Below are 12,112 nucleotides of genomic sequence, written 5' to 3'. Positions count from 1 at the left end.
TCCTTCTTAGCTCTGGTCTAGTTGATGACTCGCTCCGTCGATACGTATTTCCTTTTACGTTACCCCTTCGATTAGAATCTGCATGTGTTGATATGATATTGCAGCAATACGAAATACATGCCTCGGTAGTTTCGTGTCAAACACACCTCCACCCTTGTCAGCCCACTCCAGGTCAAGGACAAGTACACTAATTACATGTAACTCAGGGTCTTTGCTTTGAGTGAGAGTGAACTTGTGACAAGTCAGCCATTAAAAAAGTGCCCGGTTGGTAGGGTTGAACTGCTAAATGGGCCCAGCAGCCATGGAATGTCTACGGTCAGTGGTCAAATACTGGTGCCAAGATGTTGCACCGATGGTTCCGCCGCTGTTAATGTTTGATACAGGGATATTTTGTCAATATTGATTGTGCATGTCTTGTCGAGGCTCTCGGCTCTCATCTCTCTCCCGTCTTGCAGTTCCGTCCCGATAAAAGAATTGGATGGTTCGATACGATGATCGACAAGAGAGAAGGGAAAAGGCCTGCTGATGGATCACTAATTACATAGTACTAGCAAAGATTTGCCAAAGTCTAAAAGCTTGTTCGATTCCCATGCCTTTTTGAAGCGGGACGGACTAGGTCCGGTGGTCTGGGTTCGTCTGTAGCGGGCAGAAAAGAAGCCGGCCGCATATGTATGTGTGGGACTGCTTACTATAGACGGCAGACGGCAGACGGCAGACGGCAGATGTGGTGAAGTTGTTGGTGGAGATGGCATTGGCACTCGGGAGAGTGAGAGAACTCAAGATGTGAGCACTATGCATACTATCATGACTGATAGTTCACTTCTTCCACATCAAGTAACTCCATCAGTGATCATGAGTTTGTGTCCAGGTGGTCAAATCCCTTGTCTTATCCCCTGTCAGCTTCAAGGACCCAGACCTCGAAAGCGGGCAGGTTATTTGTTGCCAAGATGATGGATGTCCACTTACAAGCCGCCTCACGCCAATTCCCCGTCCTAATCTCCATGAACGAATATGACCCTGGTATTAAACCCCGGTTCACTTCCTGAATGGCTTGCCTTGGCCCTCTATGAGTTGTTGTGTTTTATGCTGTGCTGTTCCGTGCTGTTTTGTGATAGACTCAGAGTCAAGCTGAAACTGAAGCAGATCAATGGGATGAAGCCCGTCTTTGTATGATTTTCTCCGTAAGCAAATGTTGATCCTTTCTTCCTCTAGATTAGACATGTCTATCTATCATGCTCCCTTTTGTCTATCATTTACTCGTCTGACGTGAATGTCACCACTAACTAGTCTTGTGCTCGTTCCTTTGGAAATGCTATCCCATTCTCCCACCCATTATTTCCATACCCATCCAGTCAGTTTATGTGGCCTGGTCTGGTCTGAAAGCTCAAATGCGGAGCAGTGATCAGCCTCTTTCCATCCTTATCTTACTCTAACTGCCACTTTATTCGTTCATCTTGTTAAACTTCTTTCCTTCATCGACACTCTATTGTGACGTTGACTGACAACACCCGTACATACATTCTTGCCTTGTCCCCTCTCTCGCTCGGCTGACAAACAACCGAACCGACGTCAAAATATCTGGAGCCTTTTTCTCACTGACAATTGCGGCTCTTTTTACCGGCCCCAATCTGTTACTGTTTCTACTGTACCTACGCTACGCTACCTCTACGCTACACGCCAGGACCCATTCGTTCAGTCAATTTTAACTCCGAATCCGCCACCCAAAAACCAACCTAACTCAGAGTCTCCATTCGAGTCAATATTCGGCCGAATGCTTTCGTCAAATTGAATCGTATTATTCATTGGCTCCCTCTTTCCCTTGACAAACCGATTGAACCAAACCATCCATCCCTCAAAATCGAGTCAAGCTTTTAGCACCTACTGCGCTCCACCCACTGAAAGACCCCCCGGACTACGGCCATAACACAGCACCGTACAGCCGACTTTTAGCTGCAAATCCCCCTGCAACTCATCCCCTCTGATCCCATATCCCATCTCGATCCCCATCCCATTTCTTCCCCCCTCCCCTTCAACCTAACATCGCGGCGGCTGTATTTCTCAACATATACTTAGCTGCCCGAGCTTTTACTGCGCCGCGCATCAGGTACTATACCTCCTACTGACTGTTGCAGCTGCCCATACAGTTAGGTACTGCATCAGAGTCTCCCCACTTCATAGGCAACTTCCACCACTGTTTTCGCTCGCATACGGTACCTTACCTTACTTCACTCATACGCTACGCACACCCGACCTCGCAGGCACGCCCCTCATCGCATCTTGAATCTCGATCTCTTGCTGGCCGCTGCGCAAGGCCCAAAGCCACTGGCCACTAGGTGCCGAGGACTCGCAGTCCCTCCGGGGCTTCGATTCCCTCCTCTTCTCCAGGCGCCTTCATGCAGCGGCTTCCTAGTTTCAACTCTCCCTCGTCTCCTTCTGCCTCTGCTTCTTCGAATTGTCCCGTCGCAGACTCAACCGATCAAGAGAAGGAGGGTCACAAAAAGCATCCACCACCAACCTCTACCTCTACCTCGGGTTCGGTACCCACATTTACGACTCCAAGCAACACCACTACCACCAGCACGACTAACACTGAGCTTCATACCGACGTTTCAGTTCTCGCTGCCGGGGAAGCTTACAACAGGGTCACCATAACTGGCAGGAAAGCCTACGATTCTCGCCGCATATCAGAGGTCCCAGCATGGAGGCACGAGCTTAGCATACCAAACTTGGCCTCAATCGCGCCCTTTTCTGACTTTGCGGCCTCCTTCTTGCCAGCTTCGACTACCGGCGCTATTCACCAGTCAAGTTTGTCCACCGCCGGTAGGCCACGAGGTCTTAGCGCGTCCACGCGAGGGCTTCCACAGACTCCCATTCTGGCGAAGCGTCCCTCCGCCCCGTCCAGAGGTGAACCCGTCATGCACCCATCACCCATCAAGAAAGCCCGCACTGGGGCATCACCACCTCGAAAGGTCGAACTTCCTAACCAAACCGCGAATCTTGATCCCTCAGCAAGGGGAAAGCAGCAAGGGCCCCTCTCGCCTCTCTTCTTCTCTCACACACCAGCAAGGCACGTTCATCGCCCGGCCAGTTTTCCCGCAACCGATCCCGCTGTTTCTATGCTTTCACGTATGCGAGAGGACCCGGCTGGCGGTGTCACGACTTTGAAGTTGCCTCGCGCAAGTGTGAGCTCCATCAGCCCAGGAAGATCAGAGAGCACTCCTGGTAGTTGGGGGTCTTCAATGGACGCTCCCGCTCATACCACGACTCCAGACAGTCGTAGTCTCCCTCCTGGGCTGCAGATGCTACAAGGTGTTGGTGTTATTGAGTTTCTGGAGCAGGATGAGAGGCCTACCTTTTTGATAGACCTGGACAATTCCGCCAATGCTAGCCGTGCCGGCTTACATATTCTCTACTATAATGCGTCTCTGCGAGGCGCACATGAAGTGCTCCAATATCTGTCAGTGGACCAAGAAGATGCCAGTGCAGATACAGATTTTGGTCGCTTCAAATCATGGATTATGACACAATCCAAAGCTCGTGTATCAGTTGATACTCACAAGTATGCTGGCATTACCTGGACTTTATCAACATTACGTCGACGATTTCGCTTTGTTAGCGCCCAGACTAGTTTTGCTACTCCTCGGCCCAGTACTGCATTACCACTCATTGACGAGACAGCTGCTTCGGAAACGAGAAGTGCCGGACACTCACCACAGATGCCCGTTACTCCCGACGCTGAACTTGTTGATGCGCCAGATTATTTCGGTGATGCTGAACCTCTCGATGCTAATTTTGATCGCGCAGATGTTGATGCGATTATGGAGGGAGGTGATACGAGACTACACCCTGACGAATTTACAAACCAAGTCTTCCAATCGCAACCCGCTAGATCAATTTTCGACTGGACAAAAATACCAGTGTCGGATTCACTTCCTCCTCACATAAAGTTTGCTCGTTCTGTAGATTGGGCGGCTACTCCTCTTGGGCCAATCGAAGATTGGCCTGCGGATCTCAGATCCATGTCCAACCTCATCATGGGCAGCCCACACCCCGCTGCCATGTACTGGGGTCCCCAGTGTGTGATCATCTACAACGAAGCTTATCTCGACCTTGCAGGCCAAAAACATCCCAAGTTGATGGGGTCTTGCTATATGGATGCTTGGCCTGAGATTTGGGATGAGATCAAGCCTGTGTTCAAGAGCGCACTAGAATCCGGACAGGCGACAATGAAGCACGAAAATCAGCTCTTCATTAATCGGCATGGCTTCTTGGAGGAAGCTTTCTTTTCGTGGTCTATTGTTCCCTTGGTGGGCGGTGAAGGCGAAGTTGTTGGACTGTACAACCCATCTTTCGAAAATACCCGCAGACGAGTCAACGAGAGACGAATGCTGATGCTTCGCGAGATTGGCGAGAGGACAGCTGCAGCTACCACTGTTGCAGGTTTCTGGCCCCAGGTGCAAAAGGGACTGGAGTTCAACGAACATGATGTGCCCTTTGCCCTGATCTACTCGGCCCGAGAGGACACCGAGAGCGAGGTTTCGTCATTACATTCTGGCAGCTTGATTCATTCACCCCAATTGGTTCTTGAGGGAAGCCTTGGAGCGCCAGAGAATCATCAAGCCGCACTTCCACAGCTTGACATGCGACAATCTGAGGATGGCTTCGCCCCATACATGCGCCAATCAATGGCTGCAGGCGGTGTTCCAATTGTCCTTTCTGAAGAAAATGGTAACCTTCCTACGCATCTGATTGATGGTCTTCACTGGAGGGGCTTTGGCGATCCCTCAAAGACACTCGTCATTTTCCCTGTTATCCCGACCACTACAGGAGAATCTGTGATTGGATTCATCGTGATGGGTGTCAACCCTCGCCGACCCTATGATGACGATTATAAGCTGTTCATTCATCTGTTGTCCCGGCAGCTAGCTACCTCGATGGCTTCGGTGGTTTTGTTCGAGGAGGAAATCAAGCGTGGTCAAAGGGCTGCCCGCCTTGCTGCACTGGACCGTCAAGAACTCTCGATGCAACTTTACCTTCGTACACAAGAAGCCGTGGAAAGCGAGTACAGATTTACCCGGATGGCCGAGTTCGCTCCTGTCGGCATGTTCATTGCCAACTTCGCGGGCAAGATCAACTACTGCAACGACATGTGGTGGCAGATCTCGAGGCATTCCCGGTCCGAAGATTCTGTCGATACTTGGATGGATAGTGTTAGAGACGAGGATAGACCAGCATTGGAAGATGCGTGGGATAAACTCCTGAGAGAAAAGGTCACGATTTCGGTGGAATTCCGGTTCAAATGTTCTCAACAGAGCGATGGAAACACGATCGACACCTGGGTTCTCATGAGCGCTTACCCCGAACGGAACCAAGATGGCAATCTCAAGTTGATATTTGGTTGTATCACGGACATCTCTTCTCAGAAATGGGCCGAGAAGGTGCAGAATGAGCGACGTGAAGAGGCGGTCGAGATGAAGCGACAACAGGAGAACTTCATTGATATCACCAGTCACGAGATGCGAAACCCTCTATCGGCGATTCTACAATGTGCTGATCAGATCGCAAACAACATCACTGTATTCGATTCGCATACTGTCAAGGCTGATGTTGAGAACCTACTGGACGGATGCTTGGATGCTGCAAACACAATCAATTTATGTGCAAGTCATCAAAAGCGCATTGTGGATGATATTCTGACGTTGTCCAAACTGGACTCAAACCTCTTATCCGTTACACCCATCGATGAACAACCCGTTAGAGTTGTGCAGCGTGCCCTGAAGATGTTCGAATCAGAACTGGTCGCTCACGATATTGAGTTTGACTTCAACGTCGATAAGAGCTTCGAGCAGTATAGCATCAAATGGGTGAAGCTTGATCCTTCCAGACTGCGACAAGTCTTAATAAATTTGATGACAAATGCTATCAAGTTCACCCAAGGTCGTGAGAAACGAGCCATTACTGTCAGCCTCAGCGCTTCAAAGCATGTATCTGAAGTCACTAGGAAAGGTGTCTCATACTTTGATAGAGTTGACCATCAACGTACTGCTGTCATGGATATCAACAACACTGACGAGTGGGGTCATGGTGAGGAGATCAACATTCACTGCACAGTTGAGGATACTGGTCCTGGCTTAATCGAGGAGGAGATGACGCTTCTCTTCCAGCGATTCCAGCAGGCAACTCCACGAACACACGTTCAGTACGGCGGCTCTGGATTGGGTCTCTTCATTTCTCGCATCTTGACAGAAATGCAGGGTGGACAGATTGGTGTAACGTCCCGCCGTGGCATTGGTAGTAGTTTCAGCTTCTATATCAAGTGCCGACGCTCTTTGGCTCCTCCTCAGGATTACGAACAGATCACACCGTTCAAGATCGCTCGAAAGTCTCACGCCCCAGCCATTCCGCAGAAGCCTGAGCTTAATCGCCAACCATCTCGAACGACGACGACAACCGAAGACACAAATCAACTGTTTGATGTTTTGATTGTGGAAGACAATATTGTTAATCAAAAGGTTCTCCAACGACAACTACGAAACTGTGGCAACAACACGTTTGTTGCAAATCACGGCAAGGAAGCTCTACAGACTCTCGAGCGTTCAAGATTCTGGGCAGGAAAAGAGGCTGAAGGTGTCGACATCTCTGTCATCCTGATGGATTTGGAGATGCCTGTCATGGATGGAATGACCTGTGCTCGAAAGATTCGAGAACTAGAGCGAGAGGGAACCATCGTGCAACATATTCCCATCATTGCAGTTACGGCATATGCTCGACCGGAGCAAATCGAAAGCGCCAAGGCTGCAGGAATTGTAAGTTGACAGTGCTAGATTATGTTGACTCATTCGCTAATTATTCATTCCAGGACGATGTCATCTCCAAGCCGTTCCGAATTCCTGAGCTATTGCCCAAGATCGAAGAGCTGGTCGGCAAATACAAGAATCTTTCGGTGTCTGCTTGATGCTGCATAGGTTTTGTTGCGCCAGCTCATGCCTGATTCTGCATAGATGCGACGCCAGTTTATCCACCTGATGCTCTGTCAGAAAGACTATGCAGTTTCACCACCGTTTACGAATATAACGAAGTCACTCGACCTGGATGGTTAGACATGCCCTCACTTTCGACATAATTACTTCACCAACTTATTACAACCTATTATTCTCTATTCGGCTCCATGTAGCATTTGGTGTCATGACTTTTGGCGTTTTGGAAAGAGACAAGGCTGGTTTGCGGGATGGCGAGCCGGCAAGATCATTGGAATGTAGAACATGGAAGCGACTCTTTTGGATTTATGTGCGAACCTCTTTTATAGAGCATAGGGAGCAAAATTATGAGTGAGGAAAGGGTAGGATGAGCATTAACAAACATGATAGAGGATACACGACATGCTGGCGTTGTTGGGCTGATGGACGCCGTTTTGTGGATGGATATTTCTGGACAAAGATATGGGTTGTGTTAGTTATACCTGCCCTACATGATCAGGGTTGATCATGGTTGTGATGTGCATATATCTAGACAAGACCGTTTACTCGGCGGGTGTCAGCTCGACTTGTTTTGTGCTGTGGTAATCTTTGTGAATATGATAAAGCCTATGAAGTTGTAGCGTGAAAGGTCCACATAGAACCTGGTCGTCGTCTTCACGAAGTATGCATTCTACAGAGTGTGGTACTCATGCTTAGGGGTTACTCCACTGATATGGATGATGCCAGAGATGGTATGAATGAAAATCATGATTGATCACTTATGTCTAAGGCTGATATTCTAAATTCTCTAGATACTTTCAAGGCTCAGGTTACAAAAACATGACATTCACGTCAATGAATGGTACAGACAAGTTATTCAACACGCAGCAGTTGTATTATTAGGTATTAATTATCTCCATCCCGGGTATCAGACAAGAAAACAAGAAGCAACGACGCGGGCACCTCGACTCATCAAAGTCGAAACCCCATTCAACATTTTTTTTGGTGATTTTCGGACATCCATCAGATATCCATTTTCTTCAACATCCTCCTCTCCTCCATCATATTCAGTAACTTAGCTATGGAAATTGGTATCAGTGAAGCAGTCTCGACAGGGTATCTCAGTATCTTGTGAAGAAATGCAAGTCCATCCTTCCATTCCCAAACCCTCTCAATGCGCGTGTTGTATGGTGGTGGCAGGTTTTTGGTTCATTGTGAATTCAGTCGTAAATGTCAACGCTCAGCGCCGAGCAACCCTCTAGGCGGCGGCGGTGACAACGGGAGCGGGAGCAGCGTCCTTGGGCTTGTCCTCAGCCTCAGGCTCAACGGGCTTGGCAGGCTCCTCAATCTTGGGGGCCTCCTCGGTCTTGGGCTCGTCAGCCTTGGCCTCGGTGGGCTCCTCTTGGACGGTCTCCTCCTTGTTCTCCTCAGCGCGCTTCTCAGCAGGCTTGGGGGACTTGCCGCGGATGGTGTTGCGGAGCTTGGAGAAAGGAGACTCCTTCTTCTCACCCTCAGCAGGGGCGGGAGACTTGTCACGCTTGCCGAAAGCGAAAGGCAGAGAAGACTTGCGCTTCTCCTTGAGGTCCTTCTTGACCTCAGGGGCAGGAGAGGTGGCGGCAGCAGTCTCGGTGGTCTCAGTGGGGACAGTAGCGGGGTTAGAGACATCGACAGCGAGAGGAGTGGTGGCCTCAACAGGAGGGATCACGGGAGCAGTGGTCTCAGCCTCAGCCTCCTTGGTAGCCTCGGGCTCAGTGGGCTTGAGCTCAGGTGTCTTCTTCTCCTTCTTGGAGAAGACGTTACCGAAGAAGCTGTTGCGCTTGGTGGCGGTAGGCTTCTCCTTGGGGCTCTCGGCGGGCTTGTCCTCAGTAACAGCGGGGACGGCCTCAGGAGCAGTCTCCTCAGCGGGCTTAGCAGGCTCCTCAACGGCAGCGGGAGCAACCTCCTCGACAGGCTTGACGGGCTCCTCGATCTTGGGGGTCTCCTCAACAGCAGGGGTCTCGACAGCGACCTCATCGGCGGGCTTGGCCTCAGCCTCCTTCTTCACTTCCTCCTTCTTAGACTCCTCCTTCTTGCCGAAGCCGAAGAAAGAGGTTCGCTTGCGGCTAGCAGATCGGCGCTTGGGCTCCTCGGACTTGACATCCTTCTTGCGCTCGTCCTTGATCTCCTCCTCCTTGGGGGTCTCCTCAGTGACGGGAGCAGCATCCTCGGTAGCAGGGACAGCAGCAGCAGCCTCAGCGGGAGTCTCCTCCTTGGCGGCCTCAGCAGCCTTCTCCTCCTTCTTGACAGGAGCAGGCTTGAAGCTCTCGAGGGTGGCCTTGTAGGTCTCAGACTCGGTAACGGTGGTGGCAAGCTCCTTGGCCTCAGCAATCTTGAGCTTCAGCTGAGCAACCCAGTTGTCGCGCTCAGCGGCGCTGGAAGCCTTGAAAGTGTGCTTGTTGCCCTTGGAGGTGAGGTGGAACTTGTGAGAGCCGTCGATCTCGGGCTCAGTGGCATCAGCCTGCGGATGATTGGCGGTTAGCTTACTGTGACATGCCGGCAGTTGGCGCTGCATGAGAGTATTGTGGGTCCAGAACTTACCAGGCTGATGACGCTAGAGGGGTTCTTCTTGTCACCAACGAAGAGAAGACCCTTGCCAGTCTCGGAAGCCCAAGCAATGTTCGAGTGAGCAGTCTCCGTGGACTTCTCGCTCTTCAGGTAATGGGAGAGAGCCTTGGGCTCAACAGCCTCGGTGCCGAAGAAGAAGAACTCCTTGCTGGGGATAAGGTTCCTAAAGGGGTGTGTGGTTAGTGCACTGCTCCTTACGATTCGTGTCCTGCTGCATTTACAGGCGCAAGCTCCCGTACACTGATGGAACGGTAGAAAGCTTGGCGCTAGCAAGGTTGTGGCTCGCACATGTGATTCTACTTACTTGGGGAAGCTCAGACCTTGAGCCTTGTGGTTCAAGTGACCCTCCTCCACGGGCTTAACCTCCTCCTCCTTCTTCTCCTCAGCCTTGGCATCCTCCTCGGCAGGCTTGGTCTCCTCAGCGGGCTTCTCCTCCGTAGCGGGAGCGGTCTCGGCGGCGACAACGGGAGTCTCTTCGACAGGCTTTGTCTCGACGGGAGCCTCGACTGCCGGGGCAGAGATGCCAGCGATAGGGGCAGCGATCTCAGGCTTGGTCTCCTGAGGGACCTCGTTGTTCTTCTGTTCCTCGGCCATTTTGAAAGATTTTGGGGGGGTATCAAATGAGATTGGGTATCACAACAAACAAAGACGTTGGTATAAAAAAGGAAAGAAAAAAAGGAAGTTAATCCAGAAAAGGCGTTGGATTTCAGATGGAGCTGAAGAGCAGGTAGAGGGGAAAGAAGAAGGAGGGAAGAGAGATTCGCAGAAGACGGGGAGGCTTGGGGTACTTATTTGTTGGTGTCTTGCTGTGAAAAAGGGATTAGAAGAGTAAGGTATCCTATGCTATGGATGCCCAGCTTCGAATGGTACGGTACATTCAGACAGGGTCACACACAGTGAACAGGCCTAAAACTGAGGATGTGGGTCAGGGCGGGGCGTGTGCAGAAGTGGGCGGGAATTAGGGGAGTGAAGAGATTAAAGACCGGCCAGGGCAGTACGGAAGGGAAGCTAAAGGAGAGAGGGAGGAGTCATCAGTGTGAGTGAGTGATGGGCACCTCATCAGCAACCATCTTTTCAGTTGATCAGTGGCTATACCGTACAGTCTGTAGATGTTGATGCCGTACGAGGGTTCACTGGATAGTAGTATCTGCAGTGACAGTAACTGTATTGTTCTAGATCTGATTTACAGACATTCAAGTCTGATTATTCTATTCAAGCCACACAATCTCCTATTCTGTCACGATAACCCGCAATCTCTTAATATCTACGGAGTAGCACCTCGTCAGTAAACGATCCGCTTATTAGTCTATTCATTGGCCACTCTCGCGTCAACACACCGGCAATTACAGGGCACAGCCTGATATGTAGTTGATCGCATCTATCTATCCGTTTGATGAGGATTAACGTTAACATCCACCAGAGCTCATGCAATATGCAACATGATAGATGTCATCACTCATCTGGTTCCCCAGCAACTAATATCTCCTCAAAATTGCCTGTCTCTCGTTAACCAATTCTATCCTTCTTCTCAACAATCTCATTTTTCCCTCCTTGTTGTTGCTGGGTGATGCCCTGGTCTGTGCTGCATTAAACAAGTGGAACTAATATTGCAGATGCCCCATCGACCTGCCGGCTACCAGTGGATTGACTCTAGCGAATAACGCTAACCGCGGACAAAATTACAGTAGCATATTCAGGGCCCACGTACTCGACATGTACCTTCCCACTCCCAGATGGTACCTACCTTGCCTTAGGTTCCGTCTGAACTGGACGCACGCTCATCACAGGCGGGCAGGTGAAAGTAAATAGCACTTTCCATGCCAACCTTCAGCACATGGAGCAATGGAAGCAAGGGAAGGCACTCACCGTATTCTCCGTTTCGGCCGTATCCAATAATTCTACTCCTGTTGCTCATCATCTCTTTAATATTCTTCATATAAGCTTCATTTCACGCCATCAAACTATTGCTCATTCTACATGCCTCTGACATTTGAGGGGCAATCCCGGGAGCTTTCCGAGTGATTTCCAGTCCTCCGTTACGGACTGTATCATAATATCAGTTATTCTCGATAATGATACAGAACACACTTCACGCCTCGCCTCGTCACGCCTTGACTTTTTGGGCTGATGTATGTAAAGAGGCCTGTGCAACTCTCAGCACTATTCTTTACTAGGTGTAATCATCGACTCCATTCTTGGGCCTGGAAAAACATCCCTCGATTCGAAAACTACCTACCCATTGAATACGGTGTTTACTGCCCTGGAACTCTCTACCTGTCCCTCAACCACTATATGGAAAACCATGCCAAGGGTCCTCACCCCATCTCCGGCCCTGACTCAATCGTGCGGGTCTTGGTCATAGGGAAATGGAAGACAAATTTCGCTGTTGATTGCCCACTGATTTTCTCTTTTAGCTCGGATTCTGAGCAATAGCACGAACAGGGTCTCGAGACGGTGCTCAATATCGATCTTCAAACCGCCTTTTCCCCCAATCGCCTGTATCATCCATCTCCACTCTGCCGAGCAATTTGGTCTAGCACTTGACCTCCTTG

At 50.2% G+C, this 12,112-nt stretch overlaps 2 protein-coding genes across 2 annotated transcripts; one reads left to right on the top strand and one right to left on the bottom strand.

Moving 5' to 3' along the window:
* Window positions 1–2,393: 2,393 nt before the first annotated feature.
* BKA55DRAFT_498514 (uncharacterized protein) lies at window positions 2,394–6,955 on the top strand (the record flags this gene model as incomplete). The annotated part of the gene is made up of 2 exons (XM_046186560.1): window positions 2,394–6,806; window positions 6,860–6,955. The coding sequence occupies 2 exons, from the start codon at window positions 2,394–2,396 to the stop codon at window positions 6,953–6,955; spliced, it is 4,509 nt and encodes a 1,502-aa protein (XP_046056427.1).
* Window positions 6,956–7,739: 784 nt separating this feature from the next.
* Window positions 7,740–10,361, bottom strand: BKA55DRAFT_549252 (Pleckstrin homology domain-containing protein). Its single transcript, XM_046191189.1, has 3 exons — window positions 9,865–10,361; window positions 9,534–9,723; window positions 7,740–9,453 (listed from the first exon to the last, which is right to left on the bottom strand). Exons 1-3 carry the CDS (start codon window positions 10,152–10,154, stop codon window positions 8,215–8,217), a joined length of 1,719 nt encoding a protein of 572 aa, XP_046056426.1. The 5' UTR covers window positions 10,155–10,361; the 3' UTR covers window positions 7,740–8,214.
* Window positions 10,362–12,112: the final 1,751 nt, after the last annotated feature.

Source organism: Fusarium redolens, assembly GCF_020744475.1.
Source record: "Fusarium redolens strain MPI-CAGE-AT-0023 chromosome Unknown BKA55scaffold_1, whole genome shotgun sequence".
In the NCBI taxonomy this organism is placed as follows: domain Eukaryota; kingdom Fungi; phylum Ascomycota; class Sordariomycetes; order Hypocreales; family Nectriaceae; genus Fusarium; species Fusarium redolens.
The sequence above is the reverse complement of the archived record's forward strand: the minus strand, read 5'-3'. Positions and strand labels throughout refer to the sequence as shown.

Coding starts and splice junctions, on each gene's coding strand:
- BKA55DRAFT_549252 (XM_046191189.1), bottom strand. CDS start 10,154: ATGGCCGAGGAACAGAAGAACAACGAGGTCCCTCAGGAGACCAAGCCT. Junction 9,724..9,864: donor CAAGGTCTGAGCTTCCCCAA/GTAAGTAGAATC, acceptor ACACCCCTTTAG/GAACCTTATCCCCAGCAAGG. Junction 9,454..9,533: donor CCTCTAGCGTCATCAGCCTG/GTAAGTTCTGGA, acceptor AATCATCCGCAG/GCTGATGCCACTGAGCCCGA.